This window comes from Ochotona curzoniae, unplaced genomic scaffold, assembly GCF_017591425.1.
Source record: "Ochotona curzoniae isolate NIBS_2020 unplaced genomic scaffold, NIBS_Ocur_1.0 patch53, whole genome shotgun sequence".
Classification (NCBI taxonomy): domain Eukaryota; kingdom Metazoa; phylum Chordata; class Mammalia; order Lagomorpha; family Ochotonidae; genus Ochotona; species Ochotona curzoniae.
In genome coordinates this window covers 92203-111408 of record NW_024467032.1, presented here as the reverse complement: position 1 = coordinate 111408, position 19206 = coordinate 92203, and the positions used below count along the sequence as shown (strand labels likewise).

General features: G+C 42.4%; 1 protein-coding gene across 1 annotated transcript in view; it reads right to left on the bottom strand.

The window, feature by feature from the left end:
- LOC121168088 (collagen alpha-4(IV) chain-like) overlaps positions 1–19206 on the bottom strand; it is a 141263-nt gene that overhangs the window by 33534 nt on the left and 88523 nt on the right. The window contains exons 26-37 of the mRNA XM_040997854.1: positions 18391–18497; positions 16848–17031; positions 14978–15046; positions 13128–13235; positions 12149–12367; positions 9909–10070; positions 8442–8612; positions 7789–7932; positions 5917–6024; positions 4889–5070; positions 4110–4173; positions 1700–1774 (exon numbers count right to left, since the gene is read on the bottom strand). Of these exons, the coding sequence (XP_040853788.1) occupies positions 1700–1774; positions 4110–4173; positions 4889–5070; positions 5917–6024; positions 7789–7932; positions 8442–8612; positions 9909–10070; positions 12149–12367; positions 13128–13235; positions 14978–15046; positions 16848–17031; positions 18391–18497 (1593 nt within the window). The remainder of the gene's footprint in view (positions 1–1699; positions 1775–4109; positions 4174–4888; positions 5071–5916; positions 6025–7788; positions 7933–8441; positions 8613–9908; positions 10071–12148; positions 12368–13127; positions 13236–14977; positions 15047–16847; positions 17032–18390; positions 18498–19206) is intronic.

The following is a 19206-nucleotide window of genomic DNA, read 5'->3' as shown; positions in this document are numbered from 1 at the left end:
CCAGGACAGCAGAGGGTGACTTGCTGGCACCCCTTTTCTCTCCCTCACTCCTCACATAATGCTAACCGGTATACTGTTTTCTTTAGCAAGCATACACTTCACTTACATGCTTTAATTACAATATTATGTAACCTACGTATATTTGCCCCCAACAGAGGCAAAAGACCCATCTGTAAAAGGGTGGGAAAGAAGGTGGGAGAGATGCATGTGTGGCTACAATTTCTGATATAATCAGATAAAGACAAATAAAATTTTCTGTAATAGTTCTATATTTTTTGTTATATGAAAAGTGTTCATTGCTGAAGAGAATTTTAAAATAATGCACAAAATCTGAAGTCTTTTGATTGACAAAAAGCCCCATCTACATACACATCTGGTTTACAAGCTGGTCCCTAAATTATTCACCCCAGACTCTGAGAATGTACATATATTCTGTGTGTTCCATAGAAATCCCCAGGTGGGTGTGTCTGGGTACATTTGTCTGATTTATTGACTTAAGATAAATCCTGAAAAGTCAAATTCCCCAAAAGATATGCATATTTAAAATGCTGCTGTATGCTTTCAAAAGGACCAGAAAAGTGAATTTATATTCTCCCAACATTTTTCAAAAGGAAATCTATATGAGTGTGGACCAATACAATGCAACAGAGTTGAATGCAAATGGTGCTCTGTTTGCTTAACTTCTCACTTCTCCGTGAACCCCTGAGCAGAGGCTATGTAAAGCCCAGTGCTTCCCGTCTGAGGTGTGTCATCTTTTTTTTAAAGACTTACTTATTTTTATTGGAAAGTCAGATATAAAGAGAGGAGTAGAGACAGAGAGAAATATCTTCCGTCCAATGACTCACTCCCCAAGGGACCATAATGGTTGGTGCTGTGCCTATCTGAAGCCAGGAGCCAGGAGCTCTTCGGGGTCTCCCACATGATTGCAGTGTCCCAAAGCTTTGGGCCGTTCTTAACTGCTTTCCCAGGCCACAAGTAGAGAGCTGGATGGGAAGTGGGGATGCCAGGATACAAACTGGCACCAATATGGGATCGTGGGCACGTTCAAGGCAAGGACTTTAGCCAGTAAGCCGCAGTACCAGGCCCCAGGTGTGTCATCACAAGCAGCTAGTGCAGCCTCAACTGTGGACAAGACTTCCGTGAGGAGGTCACAATCTGTTCTTAGGTATTCCCTGTTAAGTGTTCCTGCTGAAGTATCATTGTGAGTGCTTCTAATGGTGACGACGTTGTAGGTCTGGTTTAGGGGGGCTGGGTTGGGTTTGGAGTAAACTCAGTGGTAGCTCCTCCCAGGCACACCTCACTTGCATTCTCAGTAGGAAAGAAAGGTCTGGACTGGTGACCTGTGATTGCTGCTGGGAGTGGTGTTGTCTGTTCATCTAGTAAAATAGTCCTCACTTTCATGGCTTACAATAGTCATTTTGGACTTTGTGAAAATTCTTTGCATGTACAGAAGAGTGAATCTCTGTCAGCATCTCCAGTTTGCATGAAAAGACTGGGAATCTTTGATTTGTAATCCTGGTGTCTAGCTTCAGGATGTCATGACAATGTTTATCCAGAATCCTTTTGATGAGCATCATAGTTAGCGAAGGGGGAAGAAAATGCTGATACTGTCACTGCCAGCTAGAGGGACCAATGTGCTTGTTGCACATTTCAAGCTAAGTCATTGTTATTTAAACTCTAGAGAATTAGGTAAGTGTACCTTGATATCCAGGGCTACCTGGCTCTCCCTTTGGACCAGGTGGACCAAACAGACTGGCAGGATCGCCTTTGCTTCCTGTAAGAAAGAAAATGCATAGAACATTATCTAATAAAATTTGACTTGGTCTTATATAAGTCACTTAAGATTTTCATGATATTTTTCTTTATGGTCTATCTTCAATACTTCAGAACATCAAAAAAATATATTATTTCTTCTAAACAAGAATAGAGTACAAAAGACAGGATTTAAACTCTGTATACCTTTTATACTTTACAACCAGCACAATAAACTATAAGTTTCAACAAGTTTGTATTTCAAATCCAGATTTCTTCTTAAACAAGTCATTAACATTGAGTGATGATACTCTAATGTTTTAGAGACAAAACCAAATTTTCACCATGTCCACTGATTCCATTCCATTTCAATCTCTCCTATGATGGGGCCCAGCCTGGTGTTCTTATAAAAGCAAAATCTTAAGAACACAATTTCTTGATAATTTTGCAGGGCACAACACATTGCAAGGCCACTAAAGATAGGGCTGCCATTGTTGCAAGAGTCAGTTAAAGCTGTAGGAGGCAGTCACACACAGAGACCTACAGGATGGCTAGAAGCCAGTTTCAAGAAGTTCACTGAAAATGGAGCAAATAGAGCAGAGCAATGCTGGGGCTACAAGAGAATAAGAGGAGGCGGGCAGATTTTATAGCCTTTTCCCACCGAGGCTCTCTTCTAAAGGGTCCCATTTCTGCCTTGTGGAAGCATCTTTCCCAATTCCTAATCATGGCCAACTGCTGGAAGGATAGAACTTGGGTGCATCCTAAGTTAGCCAGTCTTCCACGAAGATCTGAGAATGAACAAGTGAAAATTTGATATCTTTGGCTACTAGGCCAGAAATCAAAGGGATTATCATGAATTGTCCTGATGTAGAACATGTTGAATTATAATGCAAACACTCAGAAATATTCAGAAAGTATACTGGATAGAGACTCAAGAAGCCAGAGGGCAGTCAAGAAAATAAAAAACAAAACAAAAAGCAGAACATGAAGGAAAGTGACAAATTCTGGACTGTCTGAAGTTCAACTTCCTCTCTGTGGGTTTCATTGGTCCAACTTGTCCCTCCAACACCTTGAATGCATTTCAGTTCATAGCAAATTTGGCTCAACACAAGTACAGAAAAAATGCAAGAGAGGTAAATATCATATATTTATAGAAAAGTAGAATTGGAATAGGTTCTAGATTCTGAAGCCATAAAATATCAAAATCCAAAGTGAAAATGTCCCCCTTTATAAGTATTTCAGAAGTAGAGATGTTAGTAATCGTTTCTGAGTAACTAAGCGTAGTTTGTGTTTTCTTGTGATGGTTATCACAATATTTATACAGCCTCTCTCCAAGTGTCAAGCACAGATCATGCTGGCAAGTAAGAAGACCGGGTGAAACATCCAATTTTGTTTAATATTACATAATTAAAATTAAAAGTATAACTGCACATTCAACCTGTGAGTTCACAGATACTGAGGTTAAGGCTAGAATTTAAAAAGTGCACCATTTTTAAGTAAATTTGAAAAAACCATTACTCCAATGGCATACCAAGAGAGTAAAAACTTAAAAGGTTTTATGCAACCATTGCAATTTAAGATATCTCCTGATTTTGTTTGCTGCTTTGTCTGGATGAAAGATTAATGAAGCCTCCCTTGCCTTAAGAGTATTTTATCTTTGGTTGCCCTTCTATTTCGACTTCTTTGAAAACTTGATGTAGTCAGCTCTGTTACAAGGCAATATCGTTTTTGTCATAAACTGGGCAAAAGTCTGTAGGACCAAGTCTGGTGAATATTATTTTGCTAATAAAGTTTTGTTCGAACACAGCCACTTCACTCGCTTACAGAATGCCCATGCTGCTTTCTTGGAACAACAACACAGTTGAGGTATCGTTATTGAGTGCACATGACCCAAAAAGCAGATTTCTCTGATAAGATCCTCTAATGAAAACAAAAAAATTCCCTACTTTTGGCTTATGTTGAAAATAACCCAGTTTTAAGGAGCATCTGGCTAGGGAACTTTGGGGGCATTTGGCCTCTGTGTCCTGGGATGCTTGTAACCAGCACCGCGCCTGCGGAGTCCTGCGCAGTGACCCTGACTCCACAGTGAACATTGTCCATCAATGTGAATCGAGTCTCCTTGCACCTGATTGTAACCAATGGGGCTGCAGTCACTATATGGATGGCTGTAAGGATTCCCACGGAGGAGTTAGACCCGATGAGCATGCGTCAACTGTTTGGGTCCGGGGTCTAAGAAAAGCCTCTCTGGGGTTACAGTTGATGTGTTTTGTTTATCATGCGAAAGGCACTCAGTCTCAGAGTTACAAGCACTCAGGACTCTGAGTTTGACAGACAGGTACAGTAGTTCCAAGCCATACCTTTAGGTCCTCTTGTGCCGTCAAGTCCTGAAAATCCAGGAGGGCCTGCAGAACCTGGCTCACCCTGCAAATGGAATGAAAGAGAAGATCAATTCAAATTATATTCCCAACCCTACCAGCACATATGTGGTATGCTCCAATAATAATTTATGTAACCAGTTGGCTTTTAGCATCTGTGTAAGTAAAGAAAGTCAAAACAGTAATGGTATCACAACACTTGGATTTAAAGTTTGTGATGACTAATTTGGAACTAATATTATGAGAAATCAAATCACACCAAACACTTTTAAAAATCCATGTTATTATGAAAGATATGTTATACTATAAATTTTCCAAAAGAATGAGATAGGCTACTATATTTCATGTATCCTGGCTACTCAGGGGTGTTTTACTCATGATTGTTAAGACAAATGTGTTTACAGCAAAGTCTGTAACATCTGATATTGGATAGGAGAAATTAGAACACAGACTTTGGGTGGTCTTTCACAATGATTTTTCATTCCGATAAACCAGGGGTCTTGGCAAGCCTCTATGGAGCTTTTCAGAGCACACTGCAGTATGAAGACTCTGTAACTTGTTCATCTACATTAGGGGAGCCAAGTATGAATGTTAGACAGAAAGTTCAGCTGTACCGGGGCCTTTTCAAGGGTTCTGTTATTCCTTTGCATTCTAAAAGCCACCGAAAGGCAATGATGACACTCAGGTAAATGAAGACTATGAGTATCCTATGGGCAGAAGAACTTTGCTATTTCTTCCCTAACACAACAGTAATGTCTTACCTGGTCACCTGGAAATCCTGGAAAACCAATGATTCCTGTCATTCCGGGTGAGCCTGGAGGCCCAGGAGGCCCGGGTAACCCTGGTTGTCCATTTCTGCCAGGCTCACCCCTGTGGAATCCAGGTGGTCCGAGTCTTCCCGGCTCTCCTCTTCTCCCTGGCATCCCGGAACTTCCTTTATCACCTGATGAGGTTGGGAATGTTACAAACCTCTTGGCAGAAATCCTGGGCTAGCCAACAGTCGTGATGAGGGATGAGGGACTCAGTCCTACTTTTAGGAGAGGAAACCAGAGATGGGGGGTAGGGGGATCCTGCTTCTTGCCCCCAGTCACATCCTAGTAGTTTCTGGTTTCATCAGACTCCTTGTAAACTCCTGACTGTGCAGCAGTCTCACTGTAAAGTCCTGACTAAGTGCTGACACAGGAGGACAGATGCATGATCGTTTGCTTCAGCACATTCACCTGACAAATGAGGACATATCAGAGCTACATAATTTTATTCCTAACAGCTGATTAGAGAGCCAAGCCAAGAACCCAGATTTCATGGAGATATGTCTGGACTTAAAATATTAGAGAGTACATATGTAATTGCTAACGTTCTCGAGAATGGTAATGCTTGCTGGAATGCCAGGATCCCTGGCCACCTCAGACCTGCATCCAGATTCCATATTTTTACAAGATGCTCGAGTGACTCATGCACACAATCACTTAAGGGAACCAGTGAAAATGACTGGGACAGAAACTTAAACAGCAGCTTCTAAGAACACACATCCTTTAACCCTGGAGGCAGTATTTGAAATGTATGTGGAGGTTGGTCCTAGCTTGAAACATCCAAATCTATAAATACATATGAACTTCAGTTTTAGAGTGGAAAAATACTAATGTGCCCCAAAGTTCACTAGTGTCTGTTGTCTGTTTTTATATAAAAACAACCTTTCCTAATCTCAGTGTTATTGGGAAAGCTGCCACACATGGTATGCTTGAAGGACCTGTAAAGAGAGGAGATATGCTTCAGAACCTTAAGCATGTACCTCTTTCTCCTGGCAATCCACCATCTCCAGGCGCTCCAGGGTCCCCGGTTTTGCCCTTCTTGGAAATGACAGCCATCTCTCCTTCATCTCCAGGAGGTCCTCTCTCTCCTTAAGGAATCATCACGCAAGAGCCAAACACACAGAAGCATCACACACAAAATTCCTTGGTGACTGTCCTTCACTCCCAGTGCATAAATCCTTGTTCAACCACCTATGCTGTGCTTAGATTTACAGATCACACAGTAGTAACACCATTGGCTGATCTAAAGGAAGGGGCTGTGCTTCTTTCATTCCCAGGTGCACTTGTACCACTTGACCAGCCAGAGAGTCTACTGTGAATGTTCAGGAAATGAACGTCAGATTCAACTGAAGGAGTCTCCAATTCAGGAGTTGAGACAGGTTTGAGAAACAGTAGCCTACATTAATTCCTCTTTATTCCATAAAATCAAAGTTGCTCACCTATTTCTGGTTTCTCAAAGGCTAGACACTTATCCTAATGTAACTATCCACACAGAGACATCTAAAAGGTAGGAAGAGTACAACATACTGTTTGTTATACTGTCCAGTTTACCAGGTACAGGTTGGGGTTCAAACTGGGCAAGAGACGATTAGGAACAATTCAAGATTTTATAGCAAGTTGTTAAACCATTGTCTATTATGAATAGATGACAGTAGCGGTTATGTTATGGTGATGATATTCATACCATGGCAATCAAACATGAAACTCAGAGTGATTTTTTTAAAAAGCCAAAGTGTTAGTTTGCTAGCACATCACTGGCATGAACACCATTTTTAAAGTCTTGTGCAATAATTGTATAACATTCTAGCATGCCAAAAATAACTGCCCAACACACTTAAGACATATAATTTGCAAGTCAGCAAAACAATGAAATAAAAATAAAAACATTATCAATCAACTAAGAGGAAAAAATCATCAGAGTTAAATACAATACTATTTCTTCAAAGGGCTTTAAGGACAAAAATGTTTCTAAAAATTGTCAACCGTTTGTTCTCAACCCTGGAAAAGAAATGTGGCAGTCACCCGCAAGGGTCAGGGCTGAGACCAATCTGAGCACTTGGCTCACTCGGCTGGCTTGGGCGCTGCACCTCCCAGTGGTCTTGAAACCTTTGGTTTTCGAGTTATGACAATCCTTCAACTGAAACATTGTGGAAGCCCTCCTCATGGTGCAGCCAAGCCTCTCTGGTCCAGAGGTTGGAACATAAGAACTCCAGGACCAGACCCCGTGGGCTGTCTTGGGAACAACCATGAGCTATGGTTGGCTTTGATACTTTTCCAAGGCTGGAAGAAACATCGCAAAGCACTGAACTTGCACACACACACAAAAATAACTCATCTCATGTGAAAATGATAGGAAGTTCAGATTTCAGTGTTCGTTAATAGAAAGCTGTGGAGAATTTCAATTTTATGTTCCTGTGCTCTTTGTGGCTGCTTCCATGCTGCAGAGGCCCAGTTGAGTGGCTGTGACTGAGACCACAGTACCAGCAAAGCCTGAAATATTTATTATCAGCTTTCACATAGAAATTGAAGCAGAGGCTGAGGGACAGAGGCTTTGCCTGTGTCTCCTTAAAGAGGATCAAGCTCTCTGAAAACCAAAGAGCTATAAATAATGAACAAGAAATACTTCCACTTTCTATTAATGGGACAGTTAAAGCACCTACTGTCATCACATATATGATGAAGAGGTAAGGATAATGAAATTTGTTTAAAATTCTAAAACCAAAACCACAAAATTAAAAGAATGAGGAACCCAAGCTGCAGAATAGCGCCATTCCTTCCCAGAGCTCACATGCTGAGGCTCTGATGTAGCGCTGAACACACATACCCATCTCCCTACTGTCACATGCACTCACCTTTAGCACCTCTTGCTCCCTGGTCTCCCAGAGGACCAGGCCAACCCTGCTCTCCAATTTCTCCCTTCCTGCCTGGCTCTCCCTCTGGTCCTGGGCTTCCTCTCTCTCCAGGGAAACCTCTGAAACCAGGCAGCCCTTGGGGTCCTGATAAAACGAGAACACACATTTTTAGGAAAGCATTGTCAAAGCTGGCAAAAGGCTTTCATCTGTGCTCCCTGTCATCCACTTAAAGATACAAAGCTGCACTTGGAGTTTGTGCTGAAAGCAAACACCAGGTGTCAATTATATTTAGTAGATGTGCTCCCCTATGCCCTTCCACTCTACGCACCTTGAGTGTAGACCCTGATATATCTGAGTCCCGATACATTCGTGATGTAAAAGGACTGATGTGGGGATGACCCTGACCCTAGGCCATCAGTGAAACCCAGATGTCTTTGAAGGGTTTAGGGATCCTGATGTCCCCATGCCTACAGATCCCGTGTGTGTATTTACTCCAGAACATGCTGCCATTGGAAATAATACAGAGGATGAGACGAGGCGAGACAGGGTAAAGTAAATTCTATGAGTACAGCCTTCCATGGCAGGCTTCACTAGATGGAGGAGTTTAGGTTTATAAATCGAGGGAAACGATGGTCTTCCATCGTTCAACCTACCTTTCAGGCCTGGAAAGCCAGGTAATCCATCTTCCCCCAAAAGGCCTGGGATTCCTGGAGGCCCTGGGGGTCCATCGACCCCTGGCCGGCCTGGAAACCCGGGGAGGCCCTTCATTCCAGCTGGTCCAGGAGGCCCCATATCTCCTCGTGGCCCTTTCCAACCTGGGATGCCTGAGAGGAACCACAGTGCCAACAGTAAGAATGACGAGAGAAGACAACAGTGGTTTCACACGGTCTGGAAAAGCCCTCATGGTAGCCTAGATTATGTATCTATGGCCCACTAACTATAAGCAAAACGCTATTTATTGACTAAAATAACAATAGTCACTTTACACCTGAGTATATATTTTTTTCTAGATGCTTTCAGAAGAGATCATTTTGTACATTTCCCAATAGGAGTATACACAGATTATAAAGAATATTCTTAATTAACAACAACCAAAAAAAAAAAAAAAGAAAAAAAACTAGAAGAGATAGAAGAGAGGGCACAAATTTTCTTTTTCTTTGGATCTACTCTTGAGTAAGAAAAACTAACAAATGAAAACTTTCTCAGTGCTCGCTGAGGCTCTGGCCAAATGCGGCTCAGCCAGGCCATTAGCCCTGATGAGAGAACTGTAGGATTGTTGGTACTAGACATAGACTTGTAATGACAAGTCTTGCCCCAGTGCTGTTTTGTTTTGTTTTCAAATGGCCTTACTCCTATATTTGGATAAAAAGCAATCCTATTTAAAGAACAGAGTCAACAATCTGAACGATGAAATAAAGATCATATTGGAAATAACTCCTGCTATGGTCTCCATGTGCCTCCCACCCCGACCCTGCCTCTGCCGCCTAACTCAGATATGGAATTGATCATCAGGCACCATCTATGAGGAATGATTCCTCACTAGATCCCAGAACTTCTGGACCCTTGATCCTAGCTTCCTGAACCGCAAGAAGTGCCTTTGTGTTTCTCAACCACCTCCTCTAAAGTATTTTGTAAGAACAGTCCACGTGTTCTGACTGCCTCTTAGCACCTTGTGCCGGGAGACGGGCCTTCGTAGGTCTCTTTTACTCCTACATGACTTTCCTGGATATACCAGGAATGCAAGATCCTAATGGTTTTCAGTGCGGCTATTTCTCAAGGTTATATTTGTGAATATATTGGACATATGACAATGCTTCTCCCCAGGTGTCAGGCAGTATTTCTTGCAGGCTACAATAAAGTACCGGTTTCCAGGCTTGGTACTGCTCTCAGAGAAGGCAACCCATTGAGCAGACAGCCTCCAGCCAGCCCCACTTGTCTAACTCCCAGGGCACTTACACCACATGGGGAAATGACACAAACCAACAAGAAACTCACAGGTCCCTAAGTGCTTTGTCTCTGACCCAGGACTCCTGCTTCTGCCAGCATCCAGCAAAGAGCAAGAAGTGAGTCATTAATCTGCAGGTGGAGTGAGCTCCAGACCCTTCCCAGTGGACACTTACCTGGGCTTCCTGGAACACCGGGTAGCCCTGGAGGCCCTGGAGTCCCTGTAGCACCTTTGTCACAGGAATGGCCAGGTGGGCCTGGGACCCCTGGAAACCCAGCACCACCTTCTCTGCCCTTGGGACCCTTGAGCCCTGGCAATCCGGGAGGGCCAGCAACCCCTGAAATGACATAGCCATCCATGACATTCATGGTCTTGAGCCAGGAGTTCATGCATACCCACCCTGGAAATAAACACGGGGATCCTGGCTCAGGGCTCTAACGAATTCTCTGGATCATTCCTCTAGTGAGCTCCAGGTAAGTGGAAAAACATCTCAAATTGCTAAATTCCTTGATAAGATTATATGGATTACCAAAAAAAAAATTTGCTTATGCAAATAAGAAGCCAGATTTTAATTAGCCTCTAATGTTGTAAAAGGCTTTACACCAAATTTCAATATCAACAAACCCAGTTTGTACTGTTAGAAATTCACATTTTTAAGAGATTTCATGACTCACACTGTCAAATTCCAGCTTGATACAAAGACAGTTTCATAAGCTTCAAAAGGAAAGCTAATACCCCCATAATTAATTGTACGTTTTAATCAAAGGACCTATTTCATTTTCCCATTTTTGATGTATTTTGGTCCATATGTTTACATTTTTAAAATAGTAATTACTCTGAACAATTACTGCATTATTTAACATGCATGTTAATCTATATTTTATTATAATCTTTATAAATATGTCGACAGTATTTCTGTGTCTGTGTTACCCAACTCTCTGTTTTTCCATCTATCCCTCTGCTAAAAAAAATCTCCAAGAAAGACTATTTTACTATCTACAACTTTTATCTTCTGCTTAGCACTTCTCTTAGTACATTTTTCAAGTAAAATCATTACAAAATGATTTTTATTGACTTGCAGATGATTATTTTATCTGTTCCCGTGTTGTTGTGTCTCTGGGTGTATCTGGACTTAACACACTATCAGGATGCTCTTTGAGCAAAACCAGTGACTTAGCTTTTTCTTACCCTGCACTTTTCCTATTCAGCTGCCCCTCGGTGTCCATGAGGCTGTGGTACCAGGACCCACTGCAGAGTTCAGAACCTGAGGATGCTCAACTGGTTTAGTTGCTCTAGCCTTTGCACACCAACTGTGCAAATTCTTCTATATGATCTAAATCATCTCTTAAATACTTACACTATTTAGCATAATGTAAATCCCATGGAAATAGCTGATAATTTAAAAGTCTGTATGCATTAAATACAGGTACAATTTCTTTAAAAAATATTTTGATCCAGTGTCGGTTGAATTTGCAGAAGTTATGTCAATGGACACAGAGTGATGGCCGTGCTCATACAGGCTAGTAGGTGCCTTGGGTGCCTGGTAAGCATTGGCCTATGCGCTATTAGAAGAGAGCCAGACTGTGTTTGAAAGGTTGGGCCTGAGTACCCCACCTTGATCGCCAACACCAAGGGGCTCACAGGTATCAGGACTGCCAGGCCCCGGTCCCGAAGGAATGGATCAGAGGATCCTAAACCCATCCTATACTGTTCTGAGCCCTGCGCTGCTCAGACCCTTATAACCTGTGGTGCCTGCCTTCAACAGGGCCATGACAGTGACACTGTCATATGGAAATGACAGTGAGCAGGTCACTAGCCTGTGTCCTTCGTGTTTTGCAGTGGTCATGTACTTCCCTGAACCCCATGCAGGCAGACATCCAGCAGCTGCCCAGCATGGCTGAGTTGACTGAGCCACAGTGAGCTCCCCTGTCGACAAAACACAATGGAAAGGCAACCCAGGAAACACAGATTACTGGGGATGTAGTCAGGGCTGGCCTGTGGCATAGCTGGTGAAGCCATTATCTGTGATGCCAGCATCCCATGAATGCCAGTTCACAGGGGTATCCTGCTTCCGAGCCATCTCCCTACTACTGCCCCGGGAAAGAAACAGATGAGGGGCTAAGTGCTGGTTGCTGACGACAAAGTAGGAAACCTGGGTGCAGCTCCTGGCTGCATTCTGGCCCAGTTCCATTTGGAGATGGAAGAACTCTCACTCTGACTCTGTAACTGCCTTTCACAAAGTAAATAAATCTTCGGAAAAAAAAAAAAGATGTAACCAGTACCCATGAACTTGAAAGAAGGTGCTTGGTGGAAAATGTTATGCCCTGTGAAGCTGTTAAGGCGAACATTCTTGAGTGATCTATTCCAAAACCTGAGCTAGCTTCATAAACCGCAACTGCAGCTGAAAGCTCATACCTTCAGCTCCAGGGCATCCCACATCTCCTCTAGATCCTTTGGTCCCCGGTTCTCCCGGAAGACCCCTGTTCCCTGGGGGGCCCGGGGGGCCAAATGCGGGGTCTCCTGGGATTCCTCTCTGGCCATTCATTCCGGGTAGACCTGGAGGACCTGGGAGCCCATCGGGAGAGGATCCTTTTTCACCTCCAAAACCTGGATCTCCCATGTCCCCTCGGAAACCTGTATAACAAAAATGGTAAAGATTGCTACACGTGCAAGTACAGAATGTATATACAGATGCAGATGTACAGATGACAACTTTGAGAAAAACATGTTTCTGTAAGCTGTGGGAATGCTACTAAGGTTCAGAACAGCTTAGCTATTGTTGCTTTCTTTTGTAGAAAGATAAATTGATGCTTCCCCAATCAAGCTTAAACTCTCTAGCTATTCATTTTGTGTGGACCGAACAGTTTGAAGAACTTGGTAGACTAAAGGTAGAACAAAGCTTGGAAGCGTATAGCTACCATCATCTACAAGTTATGACAACACAGCAAAGGGGTGAGTGTTGTGGTGTGTTAGATTAAGCTTCTGTTTAGTGTGACCATGCAGCAATCTGGAGTGTTGCCTCCAGCACTGAAGTCTTGCTTCCGCTTCTGCTCCAGGTTTTTGCTAATGTAATGCTGAGCAGTAGCAAAGGATAGCATCCCTGCCACCTACATAGGAAACCTGGATGGAGCCTCTTGCTTCCAGCTAAGGCCTGGCCCAGCACTGGCTAAGGTGGGCATTTGAAGAACGAATCAGGAGGGGCAGGACTCTATATATGTATCATTATTTCTCTCTTTCTCACTCACTCTGCTTTTCAAGTAAATAAAAAGTATTTTTTTAAATTTCTTACTTATGCAGGAATTCTTAGACATTTACTTATGGAAATCGTCCCTTGTTAGGAATATTTTAAAGTGCCTGAGAAGTAGTCCCAAAGCAACAATGGCATTTCACTTACCAGGGGGACCTGGCATTCCCGATCTTCCCGGCTGGCCACGTTGGCCTTTCCGCCCATCCAAGCACCTTGGACCTGGAGCACCCGGGGGCCCTGGGAATCCCTTTAGACCTAAGCAATAACAGTAAGACCCAGCCTCAATTAAGCAAGAATCAAATGGAAACAAATGAGATTGAAAAAACAAAGCCCATGTTGCCTTCTTAGATTATTCCCCTTCTGTGGGAGTGACAACATTGCCCTTCCCTGGTTTGCACGTCACATTAGGAGCATGTGCTGTATGTAAGAATTTGTCAGAGAATCGTTTTGCCAAGGTCATTTCTAAGAAATCACACCAAGGAAGGATTCCTTCTGAGACCACACACACAACCATTCAGATGCACTTGGAGGAACCAAGTCTGCACACCTACTTCGTCCTTACAGTAAGGTCCCTAAACTAACCTGACCAGAAAGCACCAGACTTAAGACCAAAAACAATTTCTGTTTCAATAACAGATCAAACAAACAAAAAAAACACAACCTCTGTGATTTCCTGTGCTTTTTAGGATTTTAGAAGTCATGAATCTCAAAGAAAGCACAACTACCAACCAGGAAAGACACCAATAAGTAAAAACAAATATTCACACAGTAAGCCAGTAATCCTTCATCCTCTTGATATTATAGTGCCATTGCCTTGGGAAAAGTGGACTGTGCTCCCTTGTCCTTTGACCTCAGGCTAAGGCACGTGACTTGCTGTTGAACCATGGATGTTAATGACCATGATACAACCTAAGATGTGAGGTGACTTGGTGCAGCTGGGTCTTCATGTTGTGTTGCAGACCCAAATGTAACATGGGGCCAGGAACAAAGCCAACAGAGGCCACCTCAGAGCAGCTGATCCCCCACCCATGTGATGACCCATCTGAAAGAAAAGAAGTACTTGTGACTCATTGAGATTTTGAGTTGTTGCACAACACTCTGATGATGACAGAGGGCGCTAGAGAGTCCCTGGTCACCCAGCCTGGAAATGCTTTGTGGACACGAAATGTCTCCTTGAATAGCTAGAATACTGCTTCGTAATGAATCAGTTTCAGTAAACCCTGAAGACATTGTTTTTTAAACAGGAGGAGGAGACAGAGAGGAAGATCTTCTGTCCACTGTTTCACTCCCCAAGTGGCCGCAATCGCTGAAGCTGAGCCCATCCAAAGCCAGGAGCCTGGAGCCCCTTTGGGGTCTTCCACACTGGTGCAGGGTCCCCAGGCTTTAGGCTGTCCTTGACTGCCCTCCCAGACCACATGGATGGGAAGCGGGGCTGCCAGGATTAGAACTGGCGTCCATATGGGATCCTGGCATGAGCAAGGTGAAGACTTGAGCCGCTAGGCCATTGCGCTGGGTCCGAAATCTTTTAAAAACAAAGCCCTTTTTATAACATTGGGTTTGATTCAAATGAAGTGGGTGCAAGAAAGTACAGACAAGAACATGGATGCATTGGAAACTTTTCATAATGTTTCTGGTCAGAAGTTGACTATAGTGTAACGTACTATCTATGAGCAAATGCTGGTTTTTCACTCTTGGAGCACTGGGGTAGCAAAAAAGGCATGGTTTTAGAGTTTTGGAATGGCAAGCAATTAACACGTGTTCAGATCAAGGTGAGTTTTTGTTGCAGAGAGATTTTTAAAGGCTATCTGTAGTATATTCATACTTATACACTAGAAGTCCAATAATGTATTACAACAGATACTGTTTTCCCCTAGTGTCATCGCTCCTCAGACTTTACATGATTCTGGAAATGACCTAAGGAGCCATCTGAAGCTTTGTGTCTATCCTTCCAACTCTCTCACTTGGGGAATGTGTAACACACTAATCATTGCTATTACCTGGAGGTCCAGCAAATCCTGGAAGGCCTGGCATACCAGGGTAGGTTATGTTACAAAGAATTGTGTCACCTGGAACAAAAAAATGAAATCAATATTCACATAACTGACAGATCAAGCTGATGTTACTTTGAAAGACAACCTGCTTGAGATACTTTCATTTAACTTATACACAATTAAAAGCAAAAGGCTCCTCCCACATCAGGCTGCTTTTATATCAAATTTCTAGACCTTTTCTAAAATCTGATGTTCAACAGTCAAAATACCTACAAATGTAATGGAAATAAGGAAAATATCGATTCTGAGAACTACCCGTTTTAATAATCTTGAAAAATAATGTAAGCATTGACCTTTTGGTAACTAGATAATGGAATCAGAAGCCTTGGCAAGCCATGAGACAGCAGCCAGCATCCAGCACGGACATCAGAAGACACAGCTCCTGGTGCAGACGAAGGAAAGCTGGGTGCAGGAACAGACTGGCCTGGGTGCGAAGATCAACAGGACACTCACTTCCCTACCGCTTGACATTTTAGTAACACCCCCATTTCAGTGAGTGAGGAAAATAAGATTCCAAAGCTTTGTTCCTTACAAGGGAAACGGAATGTTTCTTTTTTTATAATAATAAAAAAAAAATACTATGAGAGGGTTTCAAACAGTTTGTGGGAAAAAAAGATGGAATTAAGGGGCAAGTTTATTAAGGTAGAAGATTAATGCAGTAGTTAATACGGTCCCTTGGGATGCTAGGAACCCTACAGAGTGCCCAGGCTTAAGTCCTGGCTTTGCTTCCTCCAGCTCTAACGATGCATTCCCTGGGAGTGGGGGATGGCTGACGAGACATGACTTCAGTGCTTAGGTCTCTGCTATACGTGGGAGACTCGGGCTGGGTTCTCGGCTCCCGCCTTCTCCCTGGCACCACTTTGTCTGGCTTCTCTGGGCACTGGGGAGTGAACCAGCATCGTGTGTGGTTCACACATTTGTCTCTTTGCCTCTTCACCTCTCTCCCTCTCTTTCATTCCTTCCCTCTTCCCCTTTTTCTTTCTGCTTTTCTTATAAACACATTTTTTAAAGGTAAGTTTATTTCAGTGTGAAAAAATTTGAAATGCATGTTTTTGCAGTATGCACTTTCCATGTACTGTTTCAACAGTCTTCATAGCTCATAATGTATTATCTCACGTACTCTCATCTCAGAAACATAGGAGACGAATAAAAACATTACATGTGACTGGGTCCTGCACTAATTTACACTTTATCAAATACTAAGGTGTTGGTCTGTCTGTGTTGGCAAAGCAGTATTCTAAAACTTCACAATGAACAGCAAAGCCCAAGGTATACTTACCTACTACAAATCTTAAATGGACCTCTTTTTTGCCATCTTCTTAAAAAACTTTAGCTACAATCCTGAAAGTCACTTTAGTATTTGCAATTAATATAATTGTCATACAAGAATATATTTAAAACTCTTCCTAGAATGCTTACAAATGATTTTTTGTGTGTAATGGTTTTGTAAATGTTTTTAAAACTAAAATGCACAGCATTAACTTAAAAGATTGTGAAAAAAAGATACTGTGAATAGAAATGCAATTTTAACATAGATTATGTGAGTTGATTCCAGAAAATTAATAAAAAGCAATTTTGGCATGTCAAACAAATGAAACAATAGAGATATGTTGGCATTTTAGGAAGCTGTTTTAAATACTGACTACGCTATGCAAATTTCATTTATTTGAAAACATTCAACTCTTCAACAGTGACAGTGGAATTTTATTTGGCTGTTACATCATTACTACTGCATTGACCAGAATAGGCTTACTTAACTTCTATGATTTCATTTAATGTCCTGCCACAAAAACACAACAAACATATTCAAAATTACCTTTCTGACCCTTCAAGCCAACAGGACCCCTCAAACCCGGGTGGCCTGAAACTCCTGGTTGACCTCTCTGTCCTGGTGGGCCAGGAAATCCTGTGCCAGGAGGTCCCATAGCGCCTGCTTTCCCCAGGGGGCCTGGTGGTCCAGGAAACCCTTTATCTCCTGGGACTGCATCTTCGTGATCTCCCTGGGAAGATTCATTTCATGAGTCAATTACCATTCTTTGAAAGTCCATGAACATAAAACAATCATTACATACAAACATTAAAGAAAAAAAAAGGCTACAATTCCAGTATTTCCCCTGTAGTAAATGGAACTTAAAGCATTTAACATAGATTCTTAATGTCTTATATTTGTAATACATTTCTATGATATAAGTGTATATTTAGGCAGAGTGACTCTCTGACATCAAATATCATAAAGTATATCAAGGGAGAGGATGGGCTTGCCAACTGAGTTTGTTTCTTAAGTATTTGAGCCTGCTTTCCTGCATTCATACAAGAATGTGAATAGGTAAACTCTCACTCTCCAGGTTAGTGGGCAAAGGGCTAGTGAACCCTCTGTCCTTAGGCATGAGATGTTGACCTTTAGTTAAATGTCTAGCTGTTCTAGACCATGTGAATGTTCTAGATCATCACTAGTGTTCCCAAGCAGCACTACTTATGGTTCAATGGATGCCTATTTGCCATCTGAGCTGGCACAGTATAAGTCAGCGGGGAGTTCTGTTGGTGTATCCTAGAGTGGTGGCTTCTATCACTAGCAAGTTCCTTGTGTGTCATGCAATGCTGTGCTGTGGAGACAACAGACTTGTCAGGAATGTGGCTGTCACATCAGGGCTTCCCCCACATCAGCTGTGTGTGGATCTCAATCTCTTGCATCCCAACTGAATGAATGGTTGTAAGGGCTCTCAAATGCAAGGAATTTCAGACAACTACCCTGATGGCAAGTTGAGGTTCATGTTTTCTGGGCTTCTAAATGTCTTGTGATCTATGATAAACATGTAGTCTGGATTGTCTAATGAATCTTGGAGGACACCCTGTGAGTAAATTAGAAGTTCCTCTCTCAATTTGATCTATAAACACACTTCAGTTTTGCACAATTGGATGAATCTGATTGATAATTACCTCTCCACAGCACTGCTTTCTAGTTTCCTAACTGAAAGAATAAATTAAGACGATGTCTAAAGTAGAATCATTACCATACTAGGTATCAGCCAAAAAGCCAGCAAGATCGCCATCAAACCCAGTAGCTAAGCTCTCATCTCTTACTCAGATGCATTTTGTCTGAAGGGGTTCCTGATAGTCACAATTTGGTTCTTTCCTTTTTCAAAGCTCTCAATATTTCTACATTATGGTTGGCAAGCTGATGGATGTAGCATGCATTATGGAACAGGATCAACTGTAAAAATCATCTTTTGGTAGCAGAGAACCAAGGGCGACTGACTTGCAAGATATTGATGCTTCACTAAGTTGAAGAAAACAGATACTTGTGTGACTATGTAAGAAAGTAAAATTTTGTAGTAAAAGGATTATAGAATTATACATACTGGGAGTCCTGGAGCTCCCCTCTCTCCACCAAGTCCATCCCAACCATGTGGTCCATCTTGCCCTGGAAATCCTGGTGGCCCATCGGGTCCTCTTTCTCCTTTGTGCCCTTAAAATGGAGTTCAAAAACTAGTCATGCTTTCATCAGCAGGGGGTGAGGCAGAAGGAAAAAGGGAAACAGTAATGGGACACCAGCCTGGACTCGACTCTCTGAGACTCTGAAGACCCCGATTGCCTAGAGTTATTAAACCATTCCACAGCCAGATCAGGAAAGTGACAACTGCAAAACCCACGGAATTTCTGTTTGGGGAATGTTTTTTCTCCATTCCAACCAGGATGGGGGTACCTGGATAATCCAATCATACAATCTCCTCTTCCTGCCTGTGGAATGTTAAAATCACGCTTTGCTCCCCTGTCCACATGAAGTGGGGAATGGTCTACAGGTGCACACTTGCCCTAAGCCAATCAGTTTTATCTGAAATTACATTTCTAAGTGGAGCTGAAAAAATGCATGCAAGAACTTGCAGTTGCCTGAAAGCGTGTACTCCACAGCTCAAAGAAAACCAGCGTGGCAGCAGCAAATGTCAATAGCATGAGGAAATACAAAAGCTGTAGAGTCTTCAGGTGAGAGGCCTCTGATCTAATTATCTCACACTAAATCCTACATCTGACTTTTCTCATTTTGATTAGTAGAGTCAATAAATTAATTCTTTCCCAAACTGTTGTAATCTGAGTTTCTGTCACTTACAAGCAAAGGATTCTTGACTAACACAGGGTACTACAATGCAATAAATAAGCCTGAGGTAAGTCAAAGCAGC